We start from the raw sequence: 16,516 nt of genomic DNA on the forward strand, positions 1-16,516 counted from the left end.
ACGACCTCACTTCTGGCGCATGCAGGAGGTCACTGTCCACCAACTGACCTTTGACCTGGACAGAGGTGTAATGAGAGAGGGCAGGGTTCATAGGGCTAACGGGTAAAATTGCAGGTATTCCGACCAGGTGCTTTGAGCTTCTTACGTGGCTTAAGTATATTTCCTAGTAAACCATTATATATTTTTTTCTTCTCTCTCTCTCTCTCTCTCTCTCTCTCTCTCTCTCTCTCTCTCTCTCTCTCTCTCTCTCTCTCTCTTTCAGTGGGCTGTTTGAAGTGCACTATAATGGTATGTATGGTTTGGTGGTTTATTTAGACTGTGTGGTGTTCACTGGTTTCCACTAACTAGGGCAGCAATCAACGACTGACTGATTCAGCAAAAAAACATTTAATCTGCCTGCAACATTCACAACACTTTAACTTTTCTAATAAAGTTAAAAAAGCTTCTCTTTCAGCAAAGAGTGTATAAAGTTTTTCCATGTTAAATGGCTCACGTTCACTGACTGAATCGCTGGCTGGTGTTCAGCATGTGCATTATTAGACACTGGAAACGATGACTCATCTGCTGCTGTACCACAACTCAATCACACACACGATTCATGTACAAATGCATCCAATTCCATCAGTACACGCATGAACAACTACACACTCAGAAGAGAGCAGCATTCATCCCTTCCCATGAAATCAAACACACATTTATTACAAAAGAGACACACACGTTAAAAGCATCAAAGAACATTCAAACTCAACTACAAATTCATCCAACCCCATAAACACTAGTCCCATGCTAAGACCAAAGCAGAACAAAACTCCAGCACAACCCTGACAAATGAACTACCATGATACAATGACAGTATCAGATGGAAATACTATGGTGTTTTGATTTAAATCACGTTGCTAATATTCATGTACCACGGTTTTTTAAACATATACTATGCTACATGATATAATAATGCCTTTATGTTTAAAAACATGGTTTTGTCATAGTATATTTCAAAACAAACACAGTATAAATATATGGCATTATCATGGTAAATATCCAAAAAATCATGGTACACGTAAAAAAAAACATGGTACTAACATGGTACTGTGAACAAAAACAAGGTATTACAAGGGTAAAGTACAAATATATGGTATTATCATGGTAAATGTCCAAATAAATCATGGTATAATCACGGTACATGTAAAAAACAAAAACAAAAAAAACAAGGTATTAACATGGTACCATGTACAAAATACAAGGCATTGCCTGGGTAACGTATCAATATATGCTATTATCATGGTAAATGTCCAAAAAGCATGGTATTGCTATTGTAAATATAAAAGAGCAGTATTACCGTGGTACCAAGTATAAAAATACAGTATTATCATGGTACATGTACAAAAAAGTATAGTATTATCATGGTAAATGGCAAAAAATGCATGGCATTATCATGGTACATATAAAAACAGTATTACCTAGTACCATGTACAAAAAAAATGGTAATACCATGGTAAATGGCCAAAAAGCATGGTATAATCAGGGTACATGTAGAAGCCAGAACTACCATGGTATAATGCACAAAAAACAGGGTAATTTACACACAAAAAATACCCAAAAATTATTTGCTACATTGTACAAAAAACAAGGCAGTACCATGATACTGTAATTTTTCATTTAACTCTAATAAAATTGCATTTTATGCTTATATTCTGTTGCATAATACCCGCATTACAAAACAAATTCATAAATGCAAAAAACCATAAAACAGCTCATCACACTTTCATTAAAATGACTTCAGTCACATGACACGACATACTATTGTATAGTATCGCCAGATTATTACAACTCTGGAACAAAAGCCTCTCTGTCCTGCGCTGAAGCATGAGTGAAGTGTGTGTGTGTGTTTAATTCTTTCTGGAGAAAGTTGAACGTTTCTGTGGTTTTTGTGGCCAGTTCATAATGTGATACTGCTACTGCAGAGAGACAGACAGAGAGAGAGAGAGAGAGAGAGAGAGAGAGAGAGACTATTTTATATTCTCAGTATGAGGCCAGTGGAAGGAATGTCAGCTTTCCGCACACCACTCCAGAATCCTAAAGTTCTTCTCACATGTCTGGACCTGCAGGGTTCCCTAAACATTTCATGAATAACCCACTGAACAATATTAATCACTCATTACCGACTCCACATATCGGTAACCCAAGAAAACCTGCAAGTATTCACAGAACAAAAAAGTGTTCAATAGCATGAGCATTTTCCAGGTGTGCAGGGTCAAAAAGGAGCTGGTGATGTCATTGAACTGTATACTGGATCTTCATGTTGAACAGAACAAAACTCACTCGCTATAGTACTTTTGCATGTTATGCAAAGATGCTCTAAGATGTTTTAAAATGTTGCTATGGGGTTTAAGTGGTGTTCTATGTGGTTGCTAGGGAGTTGCTATGCAGTGAGAATGTTGCTATGGGGTGTTCTATGTGGTTGCTATGGGATCACTATGCAGTTGCAAATGTGTTCTAGGTGTTGTACTAAGTGACAAAAACACAGGCAATGAGATCATAGATAATATAAAATAAGATCAAATAAAATAAAATAAAACATTCATGTGATGGTCACCTCTAGGAAGTAAAATAAAATAAATAGGGTAAATATGATGATCACCTCAAGGATGTAAAAAAAGAAAAGAAAAAAATATATACATGATGATCACCTCCAGGAAGTAGCCTAAAAATAAAATAAAATAAGATTTATGGACCACCTCATTGGTCCAGAAATAATAGGCTATTTGCTGTACACACACATGGAAGTGTTTGATTGATTGAGATGCACATTATAGTAAAGCTTTGTAAAACACACACACACACACACACAGAGAGAGAGTCAAGCACGTAACCTTTAGCATACTGCTCAGATGAAGCATTACAGGACCAACTGCTGCCCTCAAGTGATTCCTCATCCACAGGATAATGAAAACCTTATGAAAACTCAAAGAAGCTTTGAAACCTCATGTGTACTGACCCGTACAAACATTTACCATGGTAGTCATAGTTTCTTTTAAAATACCATAATTACTACAGTTATTGTTTCTACAATTGTGGTAAACTGGTATTTGTGACTACTGGCATATGAAAATATACAAAACAACAGACATATTCTGAAAGCATCTTACCCTGTTTGCAAGAGATCCCTTATCTTGCAATAACAATAGTGCAGTAACTATAGTATTTTAACAGAAACTATGACTATAATGGTACATTTTAGTGAGAAAACAAAAGAATTGTGGGTCACTTTTTGGACGAGGGATCCAGGCATCTGATGTTTTGAAGTGATGTGAACATCTGAGGCATTTCTAAGGCATATGAATGAACGTTTTTCATCTGTTTGTCACACAAAAAGTCTCTTCTTTCCATGAGATGGAAAGATAGATCTGCAGTCACTCACATAAAAAGCAAGAGGGAGCATGTGTGTTGGTCATAAACCCCGGGAAATCCCATAATTCCCTGTTTCAGGGTCATGAATGTGGCATGTGAGATATGAGGGCTCTTAATTGCCACAAAAGAGGTCTCTCCCCCCCCCCCCCACCCCCACCCCACTCACACACACACACACACACACACACAAGCAAAATACATAATCATACTCAATGCCAGATGTTTACAGAGACAAAAATGATAGGAAATCACTCATTGTCATAGATTGTTGGCGATTTTAGAAACAGAATCTGATGACGATGCAACAAACCTGATAGGAGTTTAAGTTTGCAAATGCAACTCACATTATCAATATGTATATAAATTTCAAAATGAAACGTGGAAAACCGTTTCAGAAACTGTTCCCATTCTGAGCCTGTCTGATTCATATGATTTCTGTTATAAACACCTATTTGTGAACATATTTTCAATTGATAACATCACATAACAAAAAAAAAAATTACATTTTTGTCTTGCTTTTCATACATTTTCCAACATTTCTAAACATCATTAAAACAAGATTAATTTAGTTCAGAAGTTAATCTGTGTAGGACATTATGATGATATTCAGAGAATATATATGAATTAAGTGTATTTGTCTTGCCCCACTGACAAATTTAAGTATAAATCTTAAGAAAATTAAAAGAGATTTATGATCAATACAAGAAAAAGATTGTCAACAGTGCAAATAATAAAAAATATATATATTTTATTTTATTTTATTTTATTTTATTTTATTACATTACATTACATTACATTACATTACATTACATTACATTATATTACAAAGTATATAGGCCTACATTTAACATATATATATATTTTTTTTTGGCAGTGCAAGTCATCTGGCAGTAAGAACGAAAGAAGAAACCTTGAAAAAAAATAGATTGACCTGTCTCATCCTCTCTTTCAAAAAAGCTCTGCAATCTCACACAATAATCACACACATGCATATAAATGCATAAATCTACAAAAAAAGGGTCAGGTCAGTAGGTCTGCATGGGCATAACTGCTTAAAGCGCAGAATATGTAGACAAACAAACCGTTTTGTGATCAGTGTGAATTCGAAGCACGTTTTGCAACCCTCCGTACCGACATTCGCACTCGTTTCCTCACTGAGAGGACCGTGTATTTTTCTTCTGTCTTAATGAAACAGTATTTTATTCCTCTGCTGTTCCACAGCAAGGGGAGGGGAAAAAACATCTGGAAGGCATTTTTCCTTTTTTCCCCCCGCTTTTTTCATTCTTTTTCTCTGGGATCAGCAGACAGCACAATGACGGCTATAGCTTCCAGATGTGAGAACACAAACTCTCGCTCTCACCCGCTCTGATTTCTCCAATCCTAAACGCCAAGTAATAAAAGAAAACCATCTATGCTGGTCCATCTGTGGCTTTTTGCTCCAAAAACACACATACCCCATGATGCTCTGAGGTGCTCTAGTCATGCTGACACCGAGTTAGCAGCTCAAGCGCAGGTATGTAGGGAATGTTATTTCAGAGGAAGTGTGTGCACATGTGTGAGCTTCATGACAGCCCAAGGGAACCTCAGGCCGTTGTAGGGGTGCTTAGAACTCTAGAGAAGCCAGACAAACACACACACACACACTGACCGCAATTAATCACAACAAAGCCTTAGCAAAGCCCAAACATGGCATCCGTTTAAAAGCTCTGTGAAAGAGTCCATTCATACAGAACAGAGCAGACAGAAATACAATACTCGAAAACTTCAACTTTCAAACTCTGGGAACCAGAGATCTGAACACACACACGCGCATGCATGGCAAACAACAGTGTGTGTGTGTGTGCAGCAGGGGTGGCAGGCTATATCAAGACCAGGTGTAATCCGAAAGACTAAAACCCTGTCTACCCCCCACTATACTGATGCAACTAGATTCACTTTCTGAAGATGTGAGCAGAAACCCGTGCAGAACTCTCCACTGCAGTGCTATAAAGCTGCTAAAGTTGTTCTGAGTGGTTTAAGAATGTTGCTTTGGGCTTTCTAGGGTGTTCTGTGTTTGCTAAGGAGTCACTATGCAGTTGCAAAGATGCTATGAGAGGTTTTAGAATGTTGCTATGGGGTTTAAGTGGTGTTCTATGCGGTTGCTAGGGAGTTGCTATGCAGTGAGAATGTTGCTATGGGGTTTTTAGGGGTGTTCTATGTGGGTGCTAGGGAGTTGCTATGCAGTGAGAATCTATATGGTTGCTACGGACTTGATTTGCAGTTGGTAAGATGTTCTAACAGGTTTTAGAATGTTGATATGGTGTTCTGTGGTTTCTATGGAGTCATGCAGTTGCAAAGATCCTCTGAGAGGTTTTAAAAATGTTGCTATGGGGTTTAAGTGGTGTTCTATGTGGTTGCTAGGGAGTTGCTATGCAGTGAGAATGTTGCTATGGGGTTTTTAGGGGTGTTCTATGTGGTTGCTATGGGATCATTATGCAGTTGCAGTATATGCAGTATAATGTGTTCTAGGTGGTTTAAGAATGTTGCTATGGGGTTTATATACATACAACCGGCGTAGCGTCATAGAACGTCTCTGAAAAGGTTCACGCCCACTTTTAGGGGAAAACAAACCGGCGAGCGCCATACACAGTATCGGATTGAGGACGTGTACTAACCCTTACAAACATGTAATTTTTATTTAAACATTTTTTTTCACACAATAGGCTACCCCTATTATGTATTTGTATTTAATTAAATTTTTCCACACAGTATTTTGTATTTTTATTTTATTTTAAATACATTTCCATGTATTTATGCCCATCTCTGCCTGCCATTATCATCAATATCTTGCTGTTATGGAAATATCATGAATTACGGATGATGCTATCGAAAGCTAAATCAGGCTAGTTGTATGGCTGGACAGAAAAGTGCACTCAGTAGCTATACTCTAAATATAAGACATAATATTATACATTTAAAGATGTTTACTTCTTAAAACCGAAGTAAAATCATTCACTGGCTACCTGGTGACTCGATGTGGTACGAGTAAATGTCCGGGTAAGACACTTCTGGCCACTGGGTGGGGTTGTTAGACCAATTTGACGCTGGTAGGGACATGTTTTTAAGTTGCCCAAATTAAGTTTATAAATTTATCGTTCACACTCTATGGAAGGCAGGGTGGACATATAATTACTCGACATATTTCATCTAAGTGATTTCTGAAGTTATACACGTCTGCCGGCTGTGTACGGACGTTGTTTTGTGCCGCTATTTTGTATTGAAGTCTATGGGAAGTCTGGTTTGTTTTCCCCTAAAAAGGGGCGGTTACGAAATTTACAGTTAAGTTCCCGGATGTGCCGGTTGTATGTATGGTGATCTATGTGGCTGCTAAGGAGTTGCTATGCAGTGAGAATGTTGCGTGGTTGCTAGGGAGTTGCTATGCAGTGAGAATGTTGCCGTGTGGTTGCTAGGGAGTTGCTATGCAGGTTGTTGAGGTGTTTTGAGAGGTTTCGGAATGTCAATATGTGGTTTCTGAGGTGTTCTATGTGGTTGCAAGGGAGTTGCTAAGGTGTTCTGAAAGGTGTTCTGGGTGGTTTCAACTAGGTTGTTGCCAAGTCAAAAGAGCCCCCTCGCAAGTCTCTATCTATGGTATTCTGGTCTATAGATATGGTCCTTCAAACTCTATAAAAATTTTTCAACCATTTAATTATCACATAAATGCAGCCTTGCATTAGATACTTCTTTCAAAGACATAAAAAATTCATACCAACCTCAAACATTTGAATGGTAGTGTATGAGCAATAATACTAGTTATGCTTGATTTAACAAGCACATTAACAATTCACCAACTTTGACACACTTTAAGTATAAAATTGACACACCGCTTTAAGTCATTTCTCACATCAAAACAGTGTGAAATGGATCCCACTCAAAGGGATGTGTTTTCCAGACGTTGTGTCTCAGGATGGGGCACTGTAAACCTCTGGGGTGGTCATAATCTGAAGAGCACCACCCACAGTATGCCACCTTTAACCTCTGACCGGTGACCTCATCTCCTGTAGGTCTGCTGTCTTTAACTACTATAACTCACATTCCTTTCTCCCCTCAATCACTTGTTTTTTACTCTGATCCTTTCTCTCTGAAACACGTACAGTCCTGAACACTTCTCAACCTCCTTTCTCACTAGAAGATTCATTTTAGCAGTTCAGGCCATTTGATTCAATGAACTGCTTCAGAAAACGATTCAATGATTCTTTTGAGTCATCACTCAAGTGAAATAAATATTTTCTTAAATACCGCTGTTAATCATTATTGTTCAATTAAGTTGTTTCAAATATTGCATTGTAGCTTTGTGAACCAATTTAACTCATCTATTCTATTTATACGTATATTAAATATACATATCTTATATTGTAATTCACTTGAATATAAAAAAAAATTATTTGCTATCTTTTCTTCAGTATGTTTGATATATATATATATATATATATATATATGTGTGTGAACCCAAGAGACATGTGGATCAGGGTTTGGTCCTCATGTCTGAAAGAGGTAATATCTGTTTTTTATAGTGTGTGAACTGAGACACTGAAGGTTTCACCAACTATCACCCTCCCAAATGTGGCTTTAGATTGAAGGGAGACTTGAAACACTTTCAATCATAAAACAATGCAACTCCAAAACACACGCTATAAAGCCCAAACCACACAAACCGTGAGGGGAAAAAAACTTTCATTTCTACACTTGGCCACAAAAATAGCACTGTCTAATACAGTACAAAACGTACAATATTTCTGTCCTGAGAACCCAGAGCTGGACCTCCAAAGCATTGAAGCCAAGTACAGGGCCGAGGGCTGGTCAGGTCTTACGTAATACACAAAATCATGACTGCTGACATGGTAACTACTGGACTATCATCTATTCACATACTTCTACTATCAATTTGCATACTCATACTAACCTTGAAAAGTACATACTGTGCTTGCAAAGTAAAAGTTTGTGCTTTTGAGTATGAAGCAAGCTAACATAACAGACAGACATACTACAAAGTCATAAAATTATGTATCGATACAAATCAAATCTTGTGCAGTCATGGCCAGTTAGTCCAAAAAAGCATACATATGTTTCAAACTGGATGTAGTATGTCATCTGGGTACCTGATGATGGATGGATGGATGTAGTATGTCATCTGAGTACCCGATTGTCAGCATAAACTATGACTTTTTTTTTTTTTTTACAATGAATTGGCATGCACTAATCCTAATCTTGAATACTATATAAGATTTATAGTTTGTGAAAATATGCATAAAAAATCCATACATCCAAAAATCCATAGTAAATGGGTCAATGATGTGACGCTAATTTCTTTGTGTCCATATGGATTAATTAAATTTAATAGGGTTAAAATTTCAAAATAAAATGGCAAATGACTTGCATACATTCTCGTTTTTGAAGACCAAGTCTAAAATTTCAGATTTTAATTGATTTTGAGAGAATATTTGGGCGATGATTGCAAAAATGTCTATGTGGTGTACCCGTCAAAACTTTGTACCAAATAATTGATCTTGTTTAAAAAAGGTGAAATTCTCAATAAAACACCATATCAGCTAGTTTGGCATAATCTTACATTAGAACTATTTAACAGTAAATAAAAAGTAAATGGAACACCATTGTTCTGAATATTATAATTAATTTGGGGAATCATGTGAGTAAGTCAAATTGGTGTAACCACCATTCAAGGAGTCATTTTGTTAATATTGTGTAAGAAGACCATGTGACAGGAAATTATATCACAGAGACGGACCCCCGGTGAAACTAACTGCTGAATGCAAAAGTTATTAAGTCTCTTTAAAATGTGAGATAATTTGAAATTTTAGGTTATGGTCAGGTATTCTTAATTATATGTCAAATGGTATGACCCCGGGAATACATTGATAATTCATCATTATTATACAAATTATATTATATTAACTTAATATATTAACTTTTAAAAAACTGCCTTTTAAATATTACCACCAAGGCCACATGATTACATAGGTGTCCATGATAATGCCTGTCAAAGTTGATTTTAAACTGAAATGTCAAATGGTGTAACCAGTTACACCTACTGACTCTTATTACAAGCCTTTCTGTTAGGGGCCAATTTAGTCAAATATCACTAGTTTATGATGCTGATTAAAATGCTATATAAACTAACCTACTATTTGGAACTCTTTTCAAGTGTTCAATGTAACCAATGTAACCTCATTGGTTCTTGTCGAAGTTCATGTCATGCTTGATTTTCAGTGACAATTTCTTCAACAAACAACGGCCTTTGACTCTAGAAGCAACATGGTCAGGTGGTGTAACTGGTTTTTGTCAATTGGCGTAACCAGTATTTTTCATACAAATATAATTATATACAGGAAAATTCATGTGGAATAAAATGTAATAATCTAGTTTAGTGTAATAACATGGTTTTTAACCATTTTTACATAATTTGTCAAAGATTATTTAGAAAACATTTATTAGAGATAACTCTAATAAAATCTATTTTCGTGTGATATATTAAAATGAAGTATTTATTTCTATATGTACACTTACATGCCATCTAGGTGGATAAAATATTTAATATTTCTCATTCTTTGGCAGTTACACCATTTGACACATTCAGGTACATTCAGTCTTAACTTTTGTAAAAAATGGTGCAAATGCAATTTTTTATTACATAAAATCAACATGAATAAACTATGTACATTTTAACATACCTGATATATGCTTTTAAAATAAGTTTTTCGAATTTCTCATCTTGACAAACCTTATTTGTCACTGACAAAAATACTGAAATCCAGTCACATTTGACACATACTATTTCCAGCATACTATTTTAAAATGCACTTATCTTAATATTGCAAACTATGTAAGATAAATGGTGTGTGAACAAATGCATACTTCAAAACTCCATTGTCAATACTATGCCATCCAATGACTTTTGACATACTCTGAATTTACAGCATAACGTGATTTGCATGTGCTAATCCTAATCTTGAATACTGTACAAGATTGAGTGTAAAAAGCACAAAGATGCAAACTTTAACAATTCCATTGTAAATAGTATACCATCCATGCACCTTCAATATACAATATTTTGAGATGCACTAATCTTAACATAGCATTCTATATAAAATAGATAGTTTTTGAAACAGAAACATACTTCAAAAATCTATTGTAAATACTATGCAATCCAGTCAATTTTGACATACTATGATTTGAGATGCATTAATCTTACTATTGCAGGCTATATAAGATTGATGATATGTCAACAGATGCATACTTGCACACATTGACATCCAGTCACTATTGACATACTATTTCCTGCATGCTTTAGGGTGATTACTCTTAATCTTGCATACTATTTAATATGGAGAGAATGAGACTGATCATGCATATTTAGAAAATCCATCTTAAAAAGTATGCCATTCATCCAGGCACTTTTAACATTACATTTTCATCATACTATGATTTGGAACATACTCATTTTAATCTTGCATACCGCACAGGATAGTTTGTATGCAAAAAAAAAGGAATTCTGGGAGTTTGATTAGGAGGGAAACCCTTCATCCTTTTCTTGTTGGAACTGGACAGGTGCCTTATAATAGCCAGAGGAAGACACCACTTGTTCTGTTAATGGGACCAATAGAGCCAAAGGCAACACGAATTTGATTTATTCACGAGTCATGACGTTCCTCTCTATGATTCTTACTAAATCAGTCGCTGAATGAAGACAGCTGAAATTGACAGCTTGTTTGCATTACACTAGAAACATTTTTGAAAGGCTCCAAGGGTGTGAAATTTTGGCTCCAAACATTCCACAGTTTCTCCTCTGAAGGCTTTAAGGGTCTCCAGAACACAACAACAAGAGTAACCAAAACCAGAAACAACACAATAAACAATCGTTACAACATGCCATTTGTTAAAAGGCATTCGTGTACTCTCAAAAGTGGAGCACACCCAACAGGCTGAATGAGCGAGGCCGGTCCGCCGAGAGTGTTCGTAAAAATCTCATAAAACAGCACTAGTGTGAGTAATAAAGCAGAATAGCCTTGCACAGGAAGTGGCGCAGCATCACCATTGGCCATTTTTGCCTTTACAAGCTTCTGCCTAATCTGACGTAAGAGCTCCCTGTATCCCACAATGCACTGCCAGTCCCACCATAAACTTTATGACAGCACGTCATTCTATACCAGCAGATTTGATTAGCCCCGCCCACTGCATGACATCACCGTCGCGGAAGCAGTGAGTGTTGCTGACTGACTCAGCTTCACAGCTCAAAAAAAAGTGCATCCTTGAAAACTTGTGAGTCTGGCAGCGGATCAAATCCACCATCTTTTCTGCATTACCCCGCTACACGTGTACACTAAGAAATTGGAAGCGTACAGTAATGTAAATACTGTACAGTAATGTACAGTAAAGTCTATAGTATACACTGCATAGGGATCACAGCTGGATTTAGCCTAAAGCGTTCTAGATTGCGAATGAAACCAAATAACTAATGAACTTCAATCCAATTTGACATTGAGCATCTTTGTAGCAGATGCTCTGTGACAGATGTCTCTAATACACAGTCAAGTCAATGAATCACTCTAATTAATTCAGCTTTGACTCATGCAGGCAAATGAGATTAGGTTGAAAAGTTTTCACTGCTCAACACTTTGGATACACTCTTAAAATTGGAAATTAATGGTTCTCAAGTACAGCAAAGAATCATTTTTGACTGTGTTAACTGGTTTACACACCTTTTGACCAATAAATTGCATGATTACATTACGTTTACAAAGAGAAATGTCTATGAAATGTTTCAGAGCTAAACAAAACAAGAAAAATGCACTATTTTGGGGTCTATAAAATAACCCTAACCCTAGTTCCTCCATGACTGTGGAAACCTTGGTAGTGTTCTTAAGTTGCTGTATAGTTCTTTGAAGATTAAAACGCTCTTGGTGTTTCCTTATAGGTTCTTCAGATTCTTTAAAGCACCAGAACATGGTGGTTTTCTAAAGAACTGGAGAATAAAAAGTTCTTTGGGAAGTTAAAGTCAAACTATGAAATTGGTTTAGTTTTTAATTGGAATGTTGATGTAAGCATGTTCTTGAAAAGTTCCTCGACCAAAATGTTCTTCTTATAATTAAAACAGCTCAATAATTCCATCAGTATGAGCAGCCAAGTGGCCATGACCAGACACGAATCTGATCACACATGCAGAGCAGAATTTCCAACCCCGCTCTGTCAATCCCTCCCCCTTTTTCTCGCCCTCCCTCCAGCCTGGAGAAAGAGAGAGCGAGAGAGGGGTACTCCCTGGGACAGGCTGGAGAAACCAGGAGGATGAGAATGAGAGATCATATCCTGTCTGCTTTGGCTCCGTCATTACTGTACAAACCACAGATTCGTGTTCACAACTAGTAAACTCCACACTATCAGAGCTTTATAATGACGGAACACAAAAACCAGATCAAACAACTGATCAAACCATTGAAAGTTGGCTTTTTATATGCTAAAAAAAGAAACATCTTTTCATGCATAATGCATGGAAAATATTGATTAAACAACTAATAATCTCTCGACTTTTAACAAATGGCATATTGCTGATCATTTCAAAATGCATGTGACTTGATGAATGCATATAAATATCTCTACAATAACTGTTCTACATAGTCTGCTGAGTAATTCCTTCTATAAGTGGTTTACAAGATAATTGCGAGCTTCACCTCGAGCATCTCTGATCTACTAGAGAAGACACGCAGCGACTCCACCCTGACCCACTGATGTTCTTCATTACAGACCATCTACCAGGAACCAAGACAGACTAACGTGCGTTCATTTGCATTTATCTATTATTTTCATCTGTCTTTCGCCGAATAAAAGGAGAGCCAGAGTGATGGGTTCGTTTTTATGACCCTATGGAAAAACATAAACTCTCTGTCGCTCTCTCTCCTGGTGTGTTTCTCATCCTGCATATTTTTCCAATTACGTTCTGCAGTTAGCGCGCCTGCTGAAGGAAAACTACTTTCTGCCAGATCCCCTAAAAAGCATCTGGAACATCTTCCAAAAAGTCTACAAAGACCATTCTAGGTTGTATGGTCTGATACCAAAAAGGGTCCTGATGTCGTACTCCCCTAAAGATAAAGCTTCTTCAGTGGTTCTTTGAAGTCTCTGAGATTCGGCAAAGAAATCAAAACACTGCATAGGGTTTAGGTAGATCAGCGTATTGGTTTTACGGGGTTCTGGTGAAGCATCACACGAATGGTTTTCTAAAGCAGAACTTAAGAAGGTTCTCCTGTGACTTTGATTCCTACTGGAAAGTTTATTTTTAAGAGTGTAGGAGAGTGTAAGTTTCTTGAAAACGATGCCATCTTCTGCTTTACAGATGCCAGAAACCAATATTCTGAAGTCAAGAATCTAAAATGCAAAAAAAAAAAAAAAAAAGGACCACTAAAGAGCCTATTCACGCACATGGAATCCTGGAATCCAGATTTCTACTATGAGGTCTTTGTTTGCTAATTTGCATAAGAATTGTTGAGTGTTGCAGCGTAAAGGAGTTTGATACAACAATAAGATGGTGCATCACGATTTCCTCACGCATCTGTTGCCTTGCACGGGAAAACTTCCCTCATTCCGTTATTCGTTTCTGCTCTAATGCTGACGCACAAAAAAAAAGTGCAAAACAAAAGTCACAGCCACTGAACTTCGGACGCGAAAATCTCACTCTTGGGCCCCCCTTCCCATCCCCTCCTCCGGTCATTCCAGTCCCGGGACGGCGGACTGACCGTGGAATGCGCTCGCGCAACAGAACCGCAGCCCCGGGTGAGCGCGGCCCGCGGTACAAAGTAACAGTTTGGGAACAGCTGATTCGCCGCTTACCTGCGCTGACTCGTGAGGTGACAAACATCAGGAATACTAGGAGTACCGACAGTCGCACCTCCTTAAACCTCCGCTTTACTTTCCATCTGATAGGTGTATCCATGACCACCTGCGTCCGTCCTGACGCGTAGAGTTTAATGATATTATTATGACAACTGCTTGATATCAGGACAGTAACCCAACAGCCCCGGAGAGAGAAAGCGCGAGAGCTCAAAGCCTCTCATGCAGCCATACGTTAATAAAGTCCTGCAGGAAAATTCAGAGGATGGATAGATGGATGGATGGGGCACCTCTCTCCCTTCTTTTCCCTTCTGTTCTTTCCTTCCCCTCAGTGCGCTGCAGTGATGCCCCCGTCACTGAAACTTCGCGGAGCCAAAGTGGGAAAAAACTTCATTCACACAGACTGTCAGTCACGCGGCGAGCAGCCAATCAGAGAGCAGTACAAAAAATGCTCGGTTTCTGATTGGTTATTACTATGGGTAGGCGGGAAGTTTACAGTGTGGGACTTCATTTACTCTCTCTCTCTCTTTTTGTCTGAAAGTTTTTAGTCCATTTCAGTGACTGCAGACTGTCTTTTAGTATTTTTTTACTTCTAATTTGATGGGTGTAGCAACAGAAAACATTTTAGGTCAATCATCCAGTTAAAGGATGGCTCTTGTTAAAGGGATACTCCACTTTTTTCGGAAATAAGCTCATTTTACAACTCCCCCAGAGTTAAACAGTTGAGTTTTACCGTTTTAGAATCCATTCAGCCGAACTCCGGGTCTGACGGTACCACTTTTAGCATAGCTTAGCACAGATCATTGATTCTGATGAGTCCAGTAGCATTTCTTTCAAAATGACCAACGAGTTTCAATATTTTTCCTATTTAAAACTTGACTGTTCTGTAGTTAAACCGTGTACTAAGATCGACGGAAAATGAAAAGTTGCGATTTTCTAAGCCTATATGGCTAGGAACTACTCTCATTCCAGCGTAATAATCAAGGAACTATGTGGCTGTACCATGAGTGCAGCAGGCGTAATGATATGACGCAGCGCCTGAAAATAGTCCCCAGCCCGGTAACTTCTTCCAACGTGACCGGGACTAAGTTTGTCTAACCTATTAGACCTATTTTCAGGCGCTGCGTCATATCATTACGCCTGCTGCACTCATGGAACAGCCGCACAGTTCCTTGATTATTACGCTGGAATGAGAGTAGTTCCTAGTCATATAGGCTTAGAAAATCGCAACTTTTCATTTTCCGTCGATCTTAGTACACGGTTTAACTACAGAAGAGTCAAGTTTTAAATAGGAAAAATATTGAAACTCTTTGGTCATTTTGAAAGAAATGCTACTGGACTCATCAGAATCAATGATCTGTGCTAAGCTATGCTAAAAGTGGTACCGTCAGACCCGGAGTTCGGCTGAATGGATTCTAAAACGGTAAAACTCAACTGTTTAACTCTGGGGGAGATGTAAAATGAGCATATTTCCGAAAAAAGTGGAGTATCCCTTTAAGGTAATATCCTTAATAATGTAGAAAGAAATAGTTCTTCATTTGTCTAGTATCATAAAGGCTGTAAAAATACATATTGAAATGAAAACATATCATTTAAAATTAATTTTGTGTCGTGCGGAATGGTTTACTTGAAATAATGACTGGACATTATCAATCAGAATACCAATAATAATTAGATACCAATCAGAATCCTTATAATGGACCAATGTAAAGTACTTTTAATCACCACTGTGTATAAAATACATAAATAAACTTGCAATTGTCTTACCTTCTGTGAACTATTCTAGCATAGGAACAGTGCTGTGCATGGGAGCCAAGGGTTATTTCAAGTCGTTCCTAAAATTAAAGTTTGCAAACTATTTTAAGGCTGAAACGATTCAGGACCTCCTGACGTACGCGACAGCTGGAGCACACAAGGCCACAAGGGCGATGACCTTTTGACACGGGTCCGAATGTATCGAGGGGAAGGGAATCCTTTTCAGGTTACATGTAAAACAAAATGAAGCCAGTTACTTCCCTTACAAATCAATCAATTATTTTGTTTAATGCATAATTATAGATAAAAGAGGTACAGTATGCACAATAAACTCAGTTGCATCCTCATGTGAGTAAGATGTGGAAAATGTCTTTTTAGTTTGTGTTTTAAGTCAACAAAGTCAACGTGAAATGCCATTTGCAACTCATTTCACTTCCGTAATATGACTTATTGCAGTTCATAGGATATTCAAAATTTACAT

At 37.5% G+C, this 16,516-nt stretch overlaps 1 protein-coding gene across 2 annotated transcripts in view; it reads right to left on the bottom strand.

The window, feature by feature from the left end:
- The window catches only part of col5a1 (procollagen, type V, alpha 1), a 102,286-nt gene extending 87,643 nt beyond the window's left edge, over positions 1-14,643 (bottom strand). For both annotated transcript variants that reach the window (XM_084386592.1, XM_084386593.1), the window contains exon 1: positions 14,281-14,643. In XM_084386592.1, coding sequence (XP_084242718.1) covers positions 14,281-14,383 — 103 coding nt within the window. In that variant the 5' untranslated portion in view covers positions 14,384-14,643. The remainder of the gene's footprint in view (positions 1-14,280) is intronic.
- Positions 14,644-16,516: the final 1,873 nt, after the last annotated feature.

Source organism: Rutilus rutilus (assembly GCF_951802725.1).
Source record: "Rutilus rutilus genome assembly, chromosome: 18".
Taxonomy (NCBI): domain Eukaryota; kingdom Metazoa; phylum Chordata; class Actinopteri; order Cypriniformes; family Leuciscidae; genus Rutilus; species Rutilus rutilus.